This window comes from Pinus tabuliformis, chromosome 5_2 (genome assembly GCF_031772625.1).
Source record: "Pinus tabuliformis cultivar Carrire ecotype Pingquan chromosome 5_2, CPIR1, whole genome shotgun sequence".
NCBI lineage: Eukaryota > Viridiplantae > Streptophyta > Pinopsida > Pinales > Pinaceae > Pinus > Pinus tabuliformis.
Genome location: NC_142306.1, coordinates 17,675,922 through 17,693,081, shown reverse-complemented (window position 1 = coordinate 17,693,081; position 17,160 = coordinate 17,675,922). Strand labels below are relative to the sequence as shown.

The window sequence follows — 17,160 nt, the reverse complement described above, 5'->3', positions numbered from 1 at the left end:
CTTGTTGCGCTTTGCCCTCCAAAACCTGAACCCTAGGGCTTGGAGTACCTCCCAAGCTACTCAAAAATCAACACTCTCCCCCTTTGACATCAAGGGAAAAGGGCTGACCAATGCTGAATGAAGACTTCTCTCTCCCTTTTGTAGCGAGGATCAGTGTAGGTTTGTTCTGCTGAATATGAAAACTATATACTGACCATGCTCCCCCTGAGCATATGATGAAGATCTTCAATGAAATACTTGACTTTATGATTCAACCAAGTATGACCTTTCCCTTCACCAATACTCATGCTTACATCAATCACCCACCATACTGGGGTTACATATTTGACTCAACATTACATCTAATGCCCAAAGTAGTGGAATTACATACATAAATGACTTGACCCCAATAGCCCTACATGATTGAATTTTACAATGATTTACAACATGGGTCTTTATATGACCTTTACATCAAGAGACAGATATGACCTTTTTAACCAAAACCAAGAACCTCGCTCATGAGGTTGCAAGACCACGATAGTCATCAGTAACCATCATACACCATATAGGAACCTGCAACATGAACATCTTCATCATCATTATGTAGGACAATGTAGTCATCAATATTTGACCAAATGTGCAATGTTTCCAGGCATCATTAAGCAGTGGTAGCAACAACAACAATAAACATCCTCTTGAGTTCATGTAACATGCCTTTTCCACATATAGGAAGGGTTATAATCAGCAATATCAATGCCATGATATTATCTTCATGCATCCATCAATAACGATCATAAAGTATACTTCATCGAGCATATCAAAATGCAACTTAAGTAATCATCTATAAGATCCCTATTTGCAATCCATCCATCATTGATAACCCATGACATAGTGACAACAATTTGTATATATCTTCTCATCAATGAGAGATGCCAACAACAACGAGTAAATCATGAACTCATCATCAACCAATTGTAGCATAAGATTGTGCAATCAAGCTCTGTGAGTAACTCATCTCCTTGATCTCATCTCATCAAGATCAGCATGCTCTCTTCACACATAGGAAGAGTCACAAACCTCAAGCAGCATATACGTCATCATATGCATCAATAACATGTGCGCAAACAAAGAATATCACATAGAACTGAGTAACAACATCATAGCAACTTTTCACATATAGCTCAAGCAACATATAGGCATCATCCATAACTTCACCATATGCATCATAGAAGACATAATGACAACAAAATATAAATGTCAACAAGTAGTGAGTGAATCATTAACCATAGCATGCACATCTTCTTCATCAAGTGATTAACGTAGGATCATCTTCACTGAGTCATCATCTAGGAGTTCAACAACATGTGTCTTCAACAACATCATCTATACATCACCAATGATATATACTCATCATAAATCAATAAGAAATGCTCTAGACATCATATTGCTAACAATGCACTATTAGAAGCATAGCAGATGCTCCCCCTGAACCCGTGCCATCTTATCATTATCAAATCTGAATATATCCAACTCATCAATCAACAAATCCATCAAGGAATCACAACAACAATAACATTTTTAAACATCTCATGAACCATCATGAACCAACCATCATTCCTAAGAATTACCAAGAACCAGAAAGCCAAATAATAACTGATTGAAGCATATCATATTACTTCCCCGGAGTCTGTCCCACTGTTTCTTCATCTCAAAGAAACATATGCCACTGTCTAGATCAATTTTCGTGTATATACGCAACTATCCTTAATAAGATCCATGTACATAAAGTAAAACGCTGAACTTTCATAACCACAACTCCCCCTGAGCCTGTACTGTATGTTCATGTTTATTGTTACTACATCAGATGTAATGTTAGTAATACCAGAACAAAAAAAAGAATATCAAACCAAAATAGAGAACCATCACCAAGATACTCATGCATAGTCCCCCTTGAGATCATACATCACTAATCCTGTGGTTCTGATTGTGATATTCCTGCTTAGTGTTTCACTAAGGGAATATTGAAATTTTGACCAATTTTGGCATTTTGCATTATTTCACTTAGGAAAAGGGGGCCTAGGGGACTCATAGGTGATTTTTGGCCTAAGAGGTACTCCAACTATAGTGCTCAATGAAAAATTGCGCTTTGGTGGAAAGTGGGGGCCACCACGAAGGCATTTTTGGCCCACATGGAGAGTACGCTCTCATTGGCTCGAAAAAGGTGGGAGAAAGTCGATGTTTGCCCACATGGCCAGTCTTGGAGGCAATTCGATAAAAGAAGGGAGGAGCTCTCATTTTGGTTATCATTCATCATTTCAGAATTTGTCTTTGACAAGAGCAGTGAGACAAGTCTGCATGTGCTATTCAGCACACCGGGTGTTTTCGAGTGGAAATCCCAGCCCTTGCTTCGGTGGACTTCGAGTGCCAGCCCAAAGAGGGATTTCTTCTTCAACCTAGTTCGTACTAGTAGGAGGAGGTCAATTTACAACAACAAAGAGAGCCACAACAGTGCAGGGAGTGCACAGTGATTTCTAGAGGCACTCCGAGAGTTTGGGGATTTAAGGGAGTTCAAGGGGGAGATGGAAGGCTTGGGAAGCCTTCTAACAGGGTTTGCAGGCATTTTGGGGGCATTTCAATAGGAGGTCGAATTTCCCTGCAGGAGAGCTAGTCGAGCTCAAGGGGGTCGAAATTCCGGAGTTAAGCTTTGGCCAAACCCTTCGTGGGTTATTCTGGGTTTCTTGAGTAGAGGCCAGTTTTAAATTCTCTGAATTTTCTAAGCAGTAGAGAGGGCTTTAGCAGCTCTTCATTTCAGGCAGTAACACCATTTTCTAGGAATTACAACCCAGTGGTTGGGCCAAATTGACAGAGCTTGGAGGAGGGTGATTCAAGGATCATTGTGGGCTTTGCTAGCTTGCTAAAAGCAAGCCCAGGTGCACTCATTTTAGCACCTTGATTGCACACCTTTTCCAATTAATAAAATGAGTATACAACGCTGTTGTGTAAGCATTTTCATGGTCTGATTGTCTGTTCTAGTTTTTATGATGTCTGACTATTTTGCTTTGAATATTTACTATTAAGTTTCCCTTAGGGATATTACGCTGATAGTCATCATTTGTTCTTCATGAGGTCATGTACCTCACATCACTTCTGTAGTCACTGTGAAAAGTAAGCTTTAAAATTGATGGACTGCAGTAGGGTCAAGCTTCCCTACATTTTTGATTGATGTTCCTTCTTCCTCCATATATGCTTGCAATTTCTAATTATGTGTTGGAACTTATCCCACCTTTTTCTTCTATTCCAAATGTTTGATATGCAATCAGTGACCTTATGCCCAACCTTGTTACAAGTATAACATCTTATATGACCAGAAAACGGAGCTGAGGAATCATTTCATATTCCTTCTATTGCAATTAGTAGCTTTGTGACCAAACATGTTGCAAGAAAAACAATATCCCTTAAAGAAACCTGAGTACTTGGGAGCTGTTGATCTTCCTGTGAATATGCTTTTATAATTGGCTGCAAAGTGTCCAAAGTTATGATAGATAAAACATTCAACATTATTGTGTAGAGGAGAGTATTGATTGTTACTTCGATAGTTAGGAGTGAATGATTTGCTTAGAAGATTTTCTTTCTTTGGTTGTTGGATTGGTTGACTTTTATCTATTTTTTCAAAATTTGCTTTGACAACCTTATGATTGCTTGCACAAGTTTGTGAGCTAGATTAACCTTTTACATTTTCAAGAAAGGCAATACTAGATTGAATGGAGGGAGACCTTTGATTGCTAAGAATATTGTCCAATATATTTGAGCTATCTTGAAATATCAATTGCTTATCCTTTTTCGCTAACGTTCCTTCTAGAATACTTACCTCAACCTCTTTCTCATCTCTAGTCTTTTCCAATTGAGTTCTCAACTCTATGATTTCCTTCTTAAACTTGTTTTCTTGTTCTTTATATACTTGAAGAATCTCCTCATATTGTTTGTTTGACTTTTCAAGATTGGATTTGAGAGAGATGATTTCTACTTCAAGTCCTTCACAGTAACTAGTTCTTTCTTTAAGCTCCTTGGTTGTTGTATCCTCTTCATTCTGGAGTAAAAGAACTCAACGATTGACAAATATATATATAATTGAAAAATGATGATACAATTGTGGGAGGCCCTTGGCTTAAATACAACGTTGGGTGCCTCTTGGTGAATGGGCACGATCTTTGGTCATGCCCTTTTTCCTTAATTTAACTAATCATTACAGAGTTAATTAATTTTTACATAACATTGCCTTCATCCTGAAAAGATGCTTTGTCCTCAAAGCATACGTAACGACAGATGTTGTTGACGAAACATTTCAGTCTCTCAAGAAGCTTCCTCTTCTGGTAAGTCCTTTCACTTGATTAGGTATTCTTTGATTACTCGAGATCACAACTTCTTTTCGTTGATAGAGATGATGCCTTCTGGTTCTAGAATGACCCTTCCTTCGTCATTTAAAGTTGGAAGTGTTGTTTGTGCTGATTGATGTTCACCAAGTGCCTTTTTAAGGAAGGAAACATGGAAAACGTTGTGAACACGACTTTTATTAGGGAGGCTTAAACTGTATGCTACTTGGCTAATCTTTTTGTCGATTTGGTATGGTCCATAAAACCTTGGTGCCAATTTGTATTTTACCTTCTGTTTTAAGGATAACTTCTTGTAATACTAAAGTTTAACAAATACCCATTCTCCAACTTCAAATTCCCTCTTTGTTCTATTTCGATCAACTTGTTGCTTCATACGATTTCTTGCATTATTTAGATCTTGTTTAAGAGTTTGGACGCCTTTTTGAGTTTCTTCTAACTGGTTTTTAACAGCTGGAAGTTTTGTCTCAATAATGGCAAGGTCCTTCCGTTTCAGAGTTTTGTAACCGTATAGAGCTTGAAATGGAGTCATTTTTGATGACATGTGGTAATTGTACCACCATTCAATGAGATGTAACCACTGAACCCACTTGTTTTGTTTTTCTGTGGGATAACAACGTAGGAAGGCTTTTAAACATTTATTGACAATCTCTGTTTGGCCATCTGTTTGGCTAAACTCATGTTGAGGTAGGTTCCTATGATTGAAAAATTCCTTCCCAAAATTACCCTTAAATTTGGCATCTCTATTGCTCACAATGACCTTGGGAAATCCATGTAATTTGTAAACATTTTTGTAAAATATCTCAGCGATTTGTTTTGTTGAGTCAAATTTCCTCATTCCAATAAAGTGAGTATACTTGGTGAGTTTGTCGACTACTACAAGAATTTTATCCTTACCCTCAGACACAGGTAAACCTTCAATAAAGTCCATTGATATTTCTTCCCATTTTTGATTCGGGATATTTAAAGGATGAAGTAGTCTAGGTGTCATAATATTTTCATTTTTATTCCTCTAGCATTTATTGCATTATGCTACATATTTCTGAATATCGTTACTCATTCCCTTCCAAAAGAATGACTAACATGCATTATAGTAGGTTTTAAAGAGCCCTACATGTCCGACTAATAATGAATCATGTGACTCCTTGAGAATCTTGGCTTTAATCTTGGAATTTGAATTCAGATAAATTCTTCCTTTTTACCATAGAATATCGTCCTTCCATTCAAATTTTGAATTTTGAGGAAGGTTATTGATTATGGCACTGGTTTTTGGATCTTTTGCATATTCACTTCGAATCTCATTAAGCCATTTGGGAACAATGACCAAAACTGCAAGTAATGATGGTTCTTCGTCTTTCCCAGACAAAGCATTTGCCACTACATTGTCCTTTCCTCTTTTATGTAATATCACAATGTCAAAAGAAGCAATTTTTTCAATCTACTTTTGTTGTTCTTCAAAGAGCGTTTTTTGTTGGAGGAGGTACTAGAGATTGTTATAGTTTGTTCGTATGGAGAAATTACTTCCGAAAAGATATTGCCTCAACTTGTCTAGTGCGTGCATAATAGCGAGCATTTCTTTGTTGTATGTATATTTTAGACATTCTCGCTTATTGAGTTTCCTGCTTTCGAAAGCTATTGGATGACCATCTTACCTTAATACTGCTTCTATACGAAAACTTGAAGCATCACACTCAATTGCAAAAGGTTTTTAGAAATCTGGAGTTGCCAATATAGGGGCATTAGACATATTTTCCTTAAAGTCTTCAAAACACTTTTATGCTTCATCGTACCATCGAAATGAGTTTTTCTTTAGAAGGATTGTTAGGGGTGTCATTATATGGGCATAGTTTTTAATAAATCTTCGATTTTTTGCAAGAAAATGTGTTATTATCATATATATATATATATATATATATATATATGATGTTTTGTTTGACGTTTCCATTTTCTTGGGGAAGGGGGGAGGAAGGAGGGGATGAGGTCACAATCCCAGCCATACTTGTTTTGGAGACTTCTATATTTTTCCACATTTCATGCAACTTAGATTGCCTCTTCTTGGTTCTAGATTTCTTGTTTGTTGTTTCGGCTTCCTTTTTTCAAGAACTGCTTTAGATGCTTTCCTAATTTTCTACCGAATGGGGTTTTGAAGGGGTTATAAGGCCAGGCAATCATCTGAAGATCAATTTTACCAATTCCGTATCCTTTATTTTTGTTCCTGCAGCAGCCATCTTATCACTCAATGCTTTGATGCTGGAGATGAGATCTTGATCTTGTTATCTTAATTTTAGTAGCATTGACCATATCTTTTAAATATAATGCCTTAGACTCATTCAGAGTGTCAGAAATATTTATCAATTTCTTACATGGTGCATTAGATATTTGAGCATTTCTAAGTTATTTAATCGCATTGTTAGTCATGGTCGAGGTTAAAATTAATGATTTTTCTCGATTCCCACTTTCAAATTTTCTCATGCCATCTTGATTTGTGGGTTTCTGTTGTTTCCCTTCCACCAAAATCCAAAGATGTTTAAACTACTGAATATGATTGAGGATCATTCAGGAACTATCATGGGAAAGTTCCTCGAATGTTAGTTATTTAATCACATTGTTAGTCATGGTCGAGGTTAAAATTAATGATTTTTCTCGATTCCCACTTTCAAATTTTCTCATGCCATCTTGATTTGTGGGTTTCTGTTGTTTTCCTTCCACCAAAATCCAAAGATGTTTAAAGTACTGAATATGATTGAGGATCATTCAGGAACTATCATGGGAAAGTTCCTAGAATGTTATTTGATGCCCCTCTCAGGAGTAATGACATTGGCTATTTTAGTGTATATCTTGGTTTCTACACCGTGTACACAAACGTATCTGGTCCACATTATTCACTTGAATTGTTTCTAAAAGCATATGTTGTTTAGGTTACATTTCTCTACTAAGATCTTTTGGTGATATTTTGCTTTGCTTTCAGGCTGAACTCTGAATTTTTCCATGGAACAGGAACCACTACTACTAAACATTTTCTATTTTTATTTTTCTTGTAGGAAACAAAAGCAGGGGAAATTACTTTCTGAAGCAATGACTCCAGAAATAGGGTATGTAAATGCCTGGCGAAACTCATTGATTTGAATTTTCAATATGCTATTCTAAAAGATGAACTGAGGATGGATGCAATTTCATCTAATTGCAGTGACATAACACTCGAGCCTTTGGTCGAGCCTGGAAAAATAGTTGAGCAAGTGCATGAAGCTGGATCTCCCAGTCCCAGTACGTACTTTAATTTTCCATTTTTTCTGTATTTGATATAACGTGAATACAAATATGTTGACGTGATCAACATATGAAGTACAACATGCAGGTCATGTGGGCTAAAGGAGATTGATTACTAATATAATTGATACTTTTTCATGTCTCTTGCATTTTGGTTCATATATTCTATATGATACATCTTTTAGATCATCCGCCATTTTGAGCACATATTCAACAGGCATGTAATAAACATCAGAAATATATTTTTCGAATTTTTTGACTTTCATGGTGCTTCGATATGTTATTGCTCAGTAGTGCACCAGGAAAACCTAGGCAATAGCTCTGGGAAGCTAGCTCAACATTACCACTAATCACTCTTCCAATTGGGCTGGTGTTTTTTCAGTCACCGAGGGGCATCCCAAGTGTTCAAAAATCTGTATGTTAGCATGACAGATCAACACCCAAAATAGTGGTCCTTAGTATGAATGCCAACATACATTCTTTCTCTTTCTTTATTTCATATCTAGCTGCTGCAATTGGAACTTCCTTGCATTTATTATGCATCAACAGAGACATAAGAATGTTGATACTTTATACATGCAAGAGAGTTCCAATTTGCAACAGCTAGAGATGAAAAAAATAAAAAGAAAGAATGCGTGTTTTAAGTGACTGGTACAATCAAAGTAAAGGCATTTAGGCCACCCATGTTACTGCACAAAAGAAGACTATTGCACCAATGAATTCAAAGAGCTGTGAAGAATTGCATAGTACTCTATCATTGTATTTGTCAAAAGTTTGTTTGTGTCATAGATACAAAATACAAGTCTGGCTGCAACAATTTGCTCTGAAAAGGGTGTAGGCAGTGTTACCTCTGCGAGTTGTGTGTTGAAATCACTGTTGCACATATCGTGATAATATCGGAATTATCGCGATATTATTGCCGAAAGACCTTATGTCGATATTATCACCTGAAATTATTGCGATAATTTGCCTAGGTGAATTTATCGTGCTAATTTCAAAATATCGCGAGACAATCGGAAATTATTGCCCTGATAGAAAAAAATAACCCGAATATAAGTTGCGGTTTGGGTTTTTCTCGGGTATTTTTTTTTTTTTTCTTGGGATAAGATTGAGCTTTAAGGGTTGTGTGAGTCTTGTGACCATTTTTTATCAAGCAAACAAAGGAAATTCATAGTTTTCATTGCCATCCGCTGAGCACTTTTGGAGTGGAGATTTACTCCAGTATACCATATCCATATTTATTATTTCCAGGTATGTAAAAAAAAATGCCTTCCCTTTCTTTGTTTTCCAAGATTAGTATATACTATAAATTTAGAGTTTACCTCTTCTTATCCTCTTGAATTTCCACATTTGTTTTGTGTGGTAGGTCCAAAACCTGAAAAATTAATCAACTCTACAAAATGGCAAAGCCATTGGATCAAATGTGGGAGTATGGTAAGCAATGTGAGCATGGTAATAGAGCAAAGTTGAGATGTAAGCTTTGTGGAATGGAAATGTTTGGCGGAATCACCCACTTGATATATCACCTTGCCAAAATCCCGGGGCGTGGTGTGCATGTTTGGCGGAAATTGGAATCACCCGCTTGAAATACCACCTAACCCAAATCCCAAGGCATGATGTGCATATTTGCCCTAGAGCTACCCCAGACATTGTCTTATTGAAAAGAACTCAATTTGTGATACTACCAGAAAGAGAGATTATACTACAAAATGACAAATATCATATTTCAGACTTCAATATCTAGTATATACATCTTATACATTTTATATTGTAGTTGTATAATTTTATTTTCATATTTGTGTGACAATGTGTTTGTTTGATGTTGATGTTGCTTTAAAAGAATAAAAATTTGAAAAAAAAAAAAACGATTATTTTCGTATTTTTTTCAATTTTGCCGATAATTTCTGATATTTTCTCTTATATTGCCGATAATTTAAATTTTGGACCCCCGACAATAAATTTACCATTGGTTGAAATGATAAGAGCTCCAAACCATGTTGCACAATCTGAGTGGCACTTGAGTAGGTCACCCACTGTTACCTTAGCAACCAACCTTGTGTTGATTTTTGATAGCATCGGATGTGCTCTAGCTATGAAAATTGGTGGAGAGGCTAAGGCACATGAGATCTCCAAGACCTAGAAATCATTTGGGGAAATTCCACTCGGATGGAGAGATATTAAAATAATTAATATTTTTAATGAGTATCTAAGTCTAAATTTAGGAAAATTAAAATATTAATGTGTATTAATATAATATGGGTGAGAAAGTTCTAAATAACGAGGATCAAGCCAGATCTAATCTTAGCCGTTGATTAGGGACTTAATCTCGGTCGTTGAATTGTGAACATGAAAAGTATAAGAGGAGGCTTGAGGGTCAGTTGGAGATGCACCAAGACACCAAGAAAGATAAGTCAGTGGGTAAAATGATAACTAGACACACAGATATTTCCAATGAGCTATCATGAGCTCAATTTGGGGTTGAGGAAGACATTCAAAAGTTGACTGCAACAACACTCTTCCTTGAGGCAGCCTCATTTGGCATTTTTTGACCAGTCTTGGGAGATTTGATTTTTGACAGGTCAAATGAACTCCAAATTGAAAAATTCCAGTTGGGTTGGAAAGTAGACTCAAAGACCTTTCCAACGAGCTATCCTGCGCCCGATTCCGACACCGGAAAGGCCTCCAAAAGCCTCCTGCAAAAGCGCGCGACCCGTTGAAGGCGCGCGACCCATCAGGACACATTTGCCAGTGCAAAAATTACACTGGCGCGACCCGTCAGGGGCGCGCGACCCGTTGGGGATTTCTCCATAGAAATTTGCCAGTAAACTTGCCAAGGAGCCACAAATTGCCAAATTTTGTAAGGTATGCCCTCAAATCATGAAAAATTGTTGCTTGTTACAGTTTAAGAAGATCATGATTATATTTGTAGAGGTCTCCATTTGCAAGTAGAAGTCTCCATTGTGCTTTGGCTTGAAGTTGTCAAATTGCTAGGGTTTTATATGCTGTTTTGAGGTATCCCTTGTCTTCCCTATTTTTCACCTCCCATTCCATATTCCCTATCATTTTTATTTAAATTTCCCTTCCACAATTGCTAAGAGCCCTAAACCCTACCCCTCTTCCTAAGAAATCAAAAAATTAAACCCTAACCCTACCTCCCATAACATCCTTGCAAATGAAATTGTATGATGATGTATATGTCATGCACAGCACCACCCTCGCCACATCATGAGGTTGTTCACGAGGAGGGAGGACCATCACAGCAGCATGACATCCCTGTCACTAGACATGTCAGCTCCTCACCTTTGGTTACCTATCAGAAAGGCCCGAGGGCCTTATTTGCAGCAGCTCGGCGAGTACTATCTCCACAGCAGGTGGAAGGGGTCTCGCCTTCATCATCAGCTCACCGAGTGTTATCTCCACATCAGGTGGAAGGGGCCTCGCTCTCTTCAGCAGCACAGGCAGCACAGAGGGGCAAGCAGCCCATGATTGATGAGGGGCCATCAGGAGTTCCAGATATTGAGCTTGTTGATCTTGAGGCCAGTTCTCCGAGCCAAGAGGCAAAGGAGATCATTCAGCACCTTAGAGCTGAAAATGAGGTATTGCAAAAGAGACTAGAAGGTGCACAATGGACAATCTCATACCTGGAGCAGCGCAACAAACAGTTGGAGGATGAGAAACTTCTTGATGAGTTGTGGAGCATCCGTAGTGACCGAATCTTGAACCGAAGAAGGCCCGGTGATCTAGTGCCAATGGAGCGGGAGACCATGCTCATCCGGGTCAATGCACACTTGGAGAGGCTGTTGGCTAAGGCCAACCAAGATAAAAAGTTGCTGAGAAACATGAAAAACCATTATTGGGCACGGATGCACGTGTACAAAGCAAAAATGAAAGTGCTTCAAAGGCGGTTGGCGAAGGCACTAAAACGGAGAAAGAGGCCCGATCCCCTCCACATCTTGGCCGAGGCTTCACTCAAGGATCAAGGCACTAAATAGCCTAGCCACAGCACAAATCCCAAGAAATTTTGAGAATTTTGGGTGAATTTTGGCATTTTCAGGCAATTTGCAGGTTTTTCCCATTAACGGGTCTCACCCCCCACGCGACCCTTCATCATGGCAACTCCGTTTGGCAAAAACTCAGCATTTCCAGATTTTTCATGCAAAGTTACATATGCTCATGGATGGACTTGAGATTTGGTGAAGTTTTGGGCCTCCAGAAAGTCAAAAAACTAGCAAAAAATGACTTTCTGCCACTTTTTTGAATTGCAGAAAGCAGTCTTGGGAGAATTGATTTTTGACAGGGCAAATGAACTCCAAATTCAAAAATTCTAGTTGGGTTGGAAAGTAGACTCGCAGACCTTTCCAACAAGCCTACTCTTGCCCAATTTGGACACCTGCAAGTGCCCCAAACATGGCTCGCGCGACCCGTCAGGCAGGGGCGCGCGACCCGTCAGGCAGATTTTGCCAAAATGCACTGTACAGCTCAGAAAACGCAGATTTGACCCAGTTTGACTTTTTGGGGTGAATTATGATTCTCTTTGATGTAATTATTGTACTTTTTAGACACTTTTACTCTCATGTAACACTTCTAGAAGATTCATTCATGTAAAGGGTAAATATTAAATGAATGAATTGGTTTCCTAGCTTATAGAGGCAAGTTGTTTTGACTTCCTAGTTTGTAGTGCATAGTTTATAAGTGGTTGAAACAGCTCCTAGGATAGTGAGCTCGACCCATGGAGGCAGGGAAAGAGGTTAGATCATCTATATTATGTACTTTCTTGCTCATTTTCATGGTTGGACTCTTGAGGGAGAAGCTATCATTGTATTATTCACTGTATCTCTGCAATTTTTGGCTAAGGAAGACCAGGGTTTTGCAGTCCTCTTTGGGATTCTTGTGGACTCATGTGTTGATGGTGTGTCTCTCAATGTACTTGTAAGTGTGTTATGTGAATCATTTCCTTTCCTTTACTTCTGCACATTAAACAAATGAAGTGTTAAAGTAAGAATTCATGCTTGCCATGCTCTGCTTTTAAGTTTGTTTAATTTCAATGTTTTCTAGTGTCTAAAGAGAATTCAAAGTTATTGTTTGCTCTCTTTAGCTCCTCACCTTTCATTCCTGACCATCCACCTCAATCAAAGGCATCAATACTGTCTCCTACCTCGCCCCAAAGAACCCCCTGCAGAAACTGTGTCCAATCCCCGCACCCAAAATTGCCCTCTCCTCATTTTGCCACCAAAAATCCAAAAAACCCCAAATCAATCCTTTTGATCAGTTTACTAGCCTAATATCAGTGTTACTTTATTGGTCATCTCATCTATTGAAGATTTTACCGAGATAGACCGGAGAGAGCCTTCTCCTGCCCCGTAGGGCTAGCTACGAGGCTAAATGGTTTGATGTTGCCTTGAGGTTTACCTTTCTCAGCCTGAGGTGAAATTTCAAGCGCTAACAGGCCCAACAAACGATAGAAAAGCTCACAGAGGAAACTGTTCCTCAAGAGAAATATCAGAAGTTACAACAGCAGCTAAAGAACATCAATGCATCAGAGAGCGAGGCCTTCGATGGATGGCGAAGGGCAGAGGAAAAAGTTAAAAAGTTAACCCATAGACTAGACACAATTATGAATCAAATGGATACCTTATGTTCTCTGTATACTGATGTTCTAGCGTGTAGGGCACCCGCCAAAAACTATGCTTTGTTTTTTTTGGAAAGGTATTTACAATTAAAAATTAAGGCTGTCAAGGCAGGGGTGCCTATAGAGATAAAAACCATTGATGATTTCATAAACTGTTGTAAGCATTATGGGGTGAAAGTCCGGAAATTGTTATGTGAGTTTTATTTACATAATCTTGTGTTGGATGGAGAAACAGAAAAGAACCCTGGCGCTTTTGTGGGTGATATCCAGCTTCAGGCCTTCATCTCTTTTGCTGTCAACCAGATAAAATGGCTTAAAGCCTACAATATCTTCCAGAGAGAGAAGAATGGGTTAGATCTGTGGGTAAGGGGTGAACTTAGAAACCCATTGCAACTATGGAATAAACATATGAGCTTAATGAGAACAAAGGGTGTGATCCAGACATTGGGACCTATTCACAAAGCAGTTGTCCAGCAAGGGGTAGAATACTTCCTAACCATCAAAGACCTTGCCATAGTAGCAGCCAAATTCCGATACCAGACTTCTAATCGGAATATCCAAAACAGAGAGCCATTCAATTATGAGAATTTTAGGCTAGCTGTTGACCGCTTGGTTATCTATGGTGACCTCATCTTGAGAGAAGGTCCGTCTTGATTAGGCTATAGGTTTCGAAGTCCAATCATTTGGTATCCTGCACCAGGATATAGAGCCTTATATGAATTGCCTGAAGGTCAGACAGGGCATATTTTTGAAGTCTTAGCTAGAAATCATGGTTTTAGACCACTAACTGAAAATCCTTCTCCAACCTATTCCCTAACTGCCTTGCATGTCAATTACAATGTTTTCATGAGTGCGTGAAAAAGGGTAAGCATGGGGGTGTGTTGAGCATTAGAAAAGGTATGTAATTGCCACTTATTTCTTTATCTTTTCCTTTAATTCATAACTTCTTTACATTCTAAGATGGTCATATGATAAAGGATTATGATAGAATTAAGGGGTATTGTGATTGATGTAAAATGATTAATTATTGTCTTTTTTATGCAGAAAGTGAAGAAAACGGAAAATCGTCATTCCAGAGGAAAAGACAAGGCAAAACCAACTGATGTCCCTTTGACAACGAACCGCATCCAAACGAGGAAATCGATATCGGAGCGCATGGGCTAGGAAAAGGAAGAAGAAGCGCAGTATCGGTGCAAGAGGACGAAAAGATAACTGAAGATTAAAGATATGGCGAATTATTCCCTACCTTAAGGCTATCTGTATTTTTGGTATTCCCACCTGGCCATTATAAAAAGGGACAGCGCTGCTAGCCCAAGGGGCGGATTATTTGAACTTTGATCATCGACTCTCTTTAAAGAGCGATAGTTGTAACTTTGTTTTTATGATTAATACATAAACTTCGTTGCTGTTCCGTTATCTACTATCCCTTTTGCAAAATAAGGGGGTGTATTGCTATGGGTCGTTGAAACGTAGTGGTCAATAGTCTTGATTCACAATCATAGATCCTTTGCGAGAGGTGAGATAAGAGTTTTGCTGGTTACCTCCATCGACTCATAGATAAAATTCTTCCAAATTATCATCTTGGCATTGAATGCCTCTTCTTTATCATTAGCCAGTTCCACTTGAGCCTTCCTGTAGTTCGCATTTTTGGTATCACAACTTATTTCCAGTTGAAAGCTTGTTTTATAGATCAAGAGCAAGGAGTGCGATTTTCGCCTTCAAAACATTTTGTTGCTATAAATATTTACCTTGTTTGGAGTATTTATTAATTTGTTTTTCTTTTTCAATTTTTGAACATCAGTGGTACTAAATCCACTATGTGCATTGTTTTCTTTGAGGACTTAAGTGAGACAATTTCTTTTGCGGCCATTTGCAAATGCAAAGGGTGCTAACTAGCAGGCTATGATTAAACTTCTAAAAGAACATGGTGCATAATCTTTAGTAAGTTTGTTGATGCAGTGCAAAAAATTTTAAGGACATATTTATTGTTGACAATTTGACCCTCGAAATGTGTTATATGATTTTCAGTTAAGATCTTCCATCCTCTCTCTTTATCTCTGTTGTTTATCATCGACATCAATTTATTCTATTTGACATCCGAAGGAAAACTTGCCCAAGATTAGTTTGAAATTATGAAAGGGGTGTAGCATTAGAGGATTGATCCTATATTGATAAATCCAACCAACGTGAACTTTTTTTTTTGGCTTTTACCCTTGCCTAAGAAGAAATATTTGGAACTGAAAGTGTCAAACTATGAAATAAATTACGCTGGGACACCTTTGTAAAACCTAAAAATATATCTGTTGAAAATTGGATATATGTGATTTAGCCATTGTTTATTATTTTATCTTATAAAATTAAACATTGATGCATGAGCAATTAATACTATAAACATCCAAGGTATCTTTCATTCCAATTTTTAAAATTCACTTGTTGCCTTGTAGTGCAATTTATTACAATTTATGCACACTGTCTCATCCCAATGGGATATTGTTTATAGACCACTTCCATTTCAATGAAATGAGTGCTCAAAAATATTTATTGATTGGAAAAATATTTTTCTTTTTTCTAAAACAATAATCTAAGTTCTTCATCAAATAATTACATAGATCTTTGTTTCACATTTTTATATTTGTGATAAAAAAGGCATAGTGAAAATTTTCAGATTACCATATTTATTTGATTTGCTCAAAACTATTTTATTAACCTCACAATGCTTTGAATGTATCATCATTATTGAACACAATTTTATATCCTTCGTTCTTGTGTTGTTTTCTAAATCTTTGAATAATATGTTGTGTAAAGGAAATCATGGTAGTTGTTTAGAAGCCAAGATGTAACCAATCAATGATTATGTTAGTAGGAGGTTTACTTCCTCTAGACCCTAAGGATCATGGCATATTGGGGTAGGTTACCCACCCATATGTATGGGTAACCATAGGATAATTTTTTTCTTCTATGATGCAATTTGCCAGCCAGCTGTCATACATTATTTATTATATGTTGTTTTTTTCTTTCCTTTTGTTTTCACAAGTTATTTATAGCTCGAGAATTTTGGCATGTAACTTAGTTAGCATGATTGTGCCTAATATTTCCCTGAAGGTTGAATACTAAGTCTTAAGGTATTCTTTTCTATGGTAACATTTTAGTTGCTTTGTTTATGCAGGTCATCTTGCCACATAATAGATACTATCGCCCAACTGAAGAAAACTTCATCGAGCTTCTTGCTTTTCTGGGGAAAAATGACATTGACATTGTTGATGTTGAGGTATATGTCATATAAATTCTTTATAGTCTACTTTATTTTATATTTCAGTGTTCATCATCTTTCATGTCTTATACTTTGCATTGTATCTTCTCTCATTTTCAGAAGAGGAACTCGGTGTTGATGGTAAGAAGCAAGAATAGAAGAAAGAGGAGAACAATAACACTGAAGTCACAAATGCAGAAAGAGAGAGAGAAGAGAATCAGACTAATGATACCCTTAAAACTAATATCCTGCATGAAACACACATATAAAGACTGATGGTCATGTCTCTAGAGTTGGTAAATTCACCTACATTGCATTGGCAACACAATGATAATTTTTTGAAGTGACGAAATAATATTTCACGTGTAAATTGTAGTCCAACCAATATTAAGCTGGAAACTCATTTTGTAATATTTGAGATTTTATATAATATATTTTATGCAGTTGAAATTATTTATAGTTGCACATGATATTATTTAGCATTGTAATTAGCATATGTAATTATGTGTTTTCATATTAGATGAATATGCACATTGTATGACATTTTTTTTTAATTTAGTCACAAAATCATACTAATTAATTTATGTTGATTAATAATTAATACATAAAATCAATCTAAAACTACTAAATTAGTAGTTTATATTGAT

The 17,160-nt window shown here is 37.2% G+C and overlaps 1 protein-coding gene across 1 annotated transcript in view; it reads left to right on the top strand.

Annotated features, from left to right (window-relative positions):
• LOC149157278 (sister chromatid cohesion protein PDS5 homolog A-like) overlaps positions 1-16,524 on the top strand; it is a 193,307-nt gene extending 176,783 nt beyond the window's left edge. Inside the window, exons 14-16 of the mRNA XM_089435768.1 lie at positions 7,409-7,459; positions 7,555-7,631; positions 14,308-16,524. Coding sequence (XP_089291894.1) covers positions 7,409-7,459; positions 7,555-7,631; positions 14,308-14,366 — 187 coding nt within the window. The 3' untranslated portion in view covers positions 14,367-16,524. The remainder of the gene's footprint in view (positions 1-7,408; positions 7,460-7,554; positions 7,632-14,307) is intronic.
• Positions 16,525-17,160: the final 636 nt, after the last annotated feature.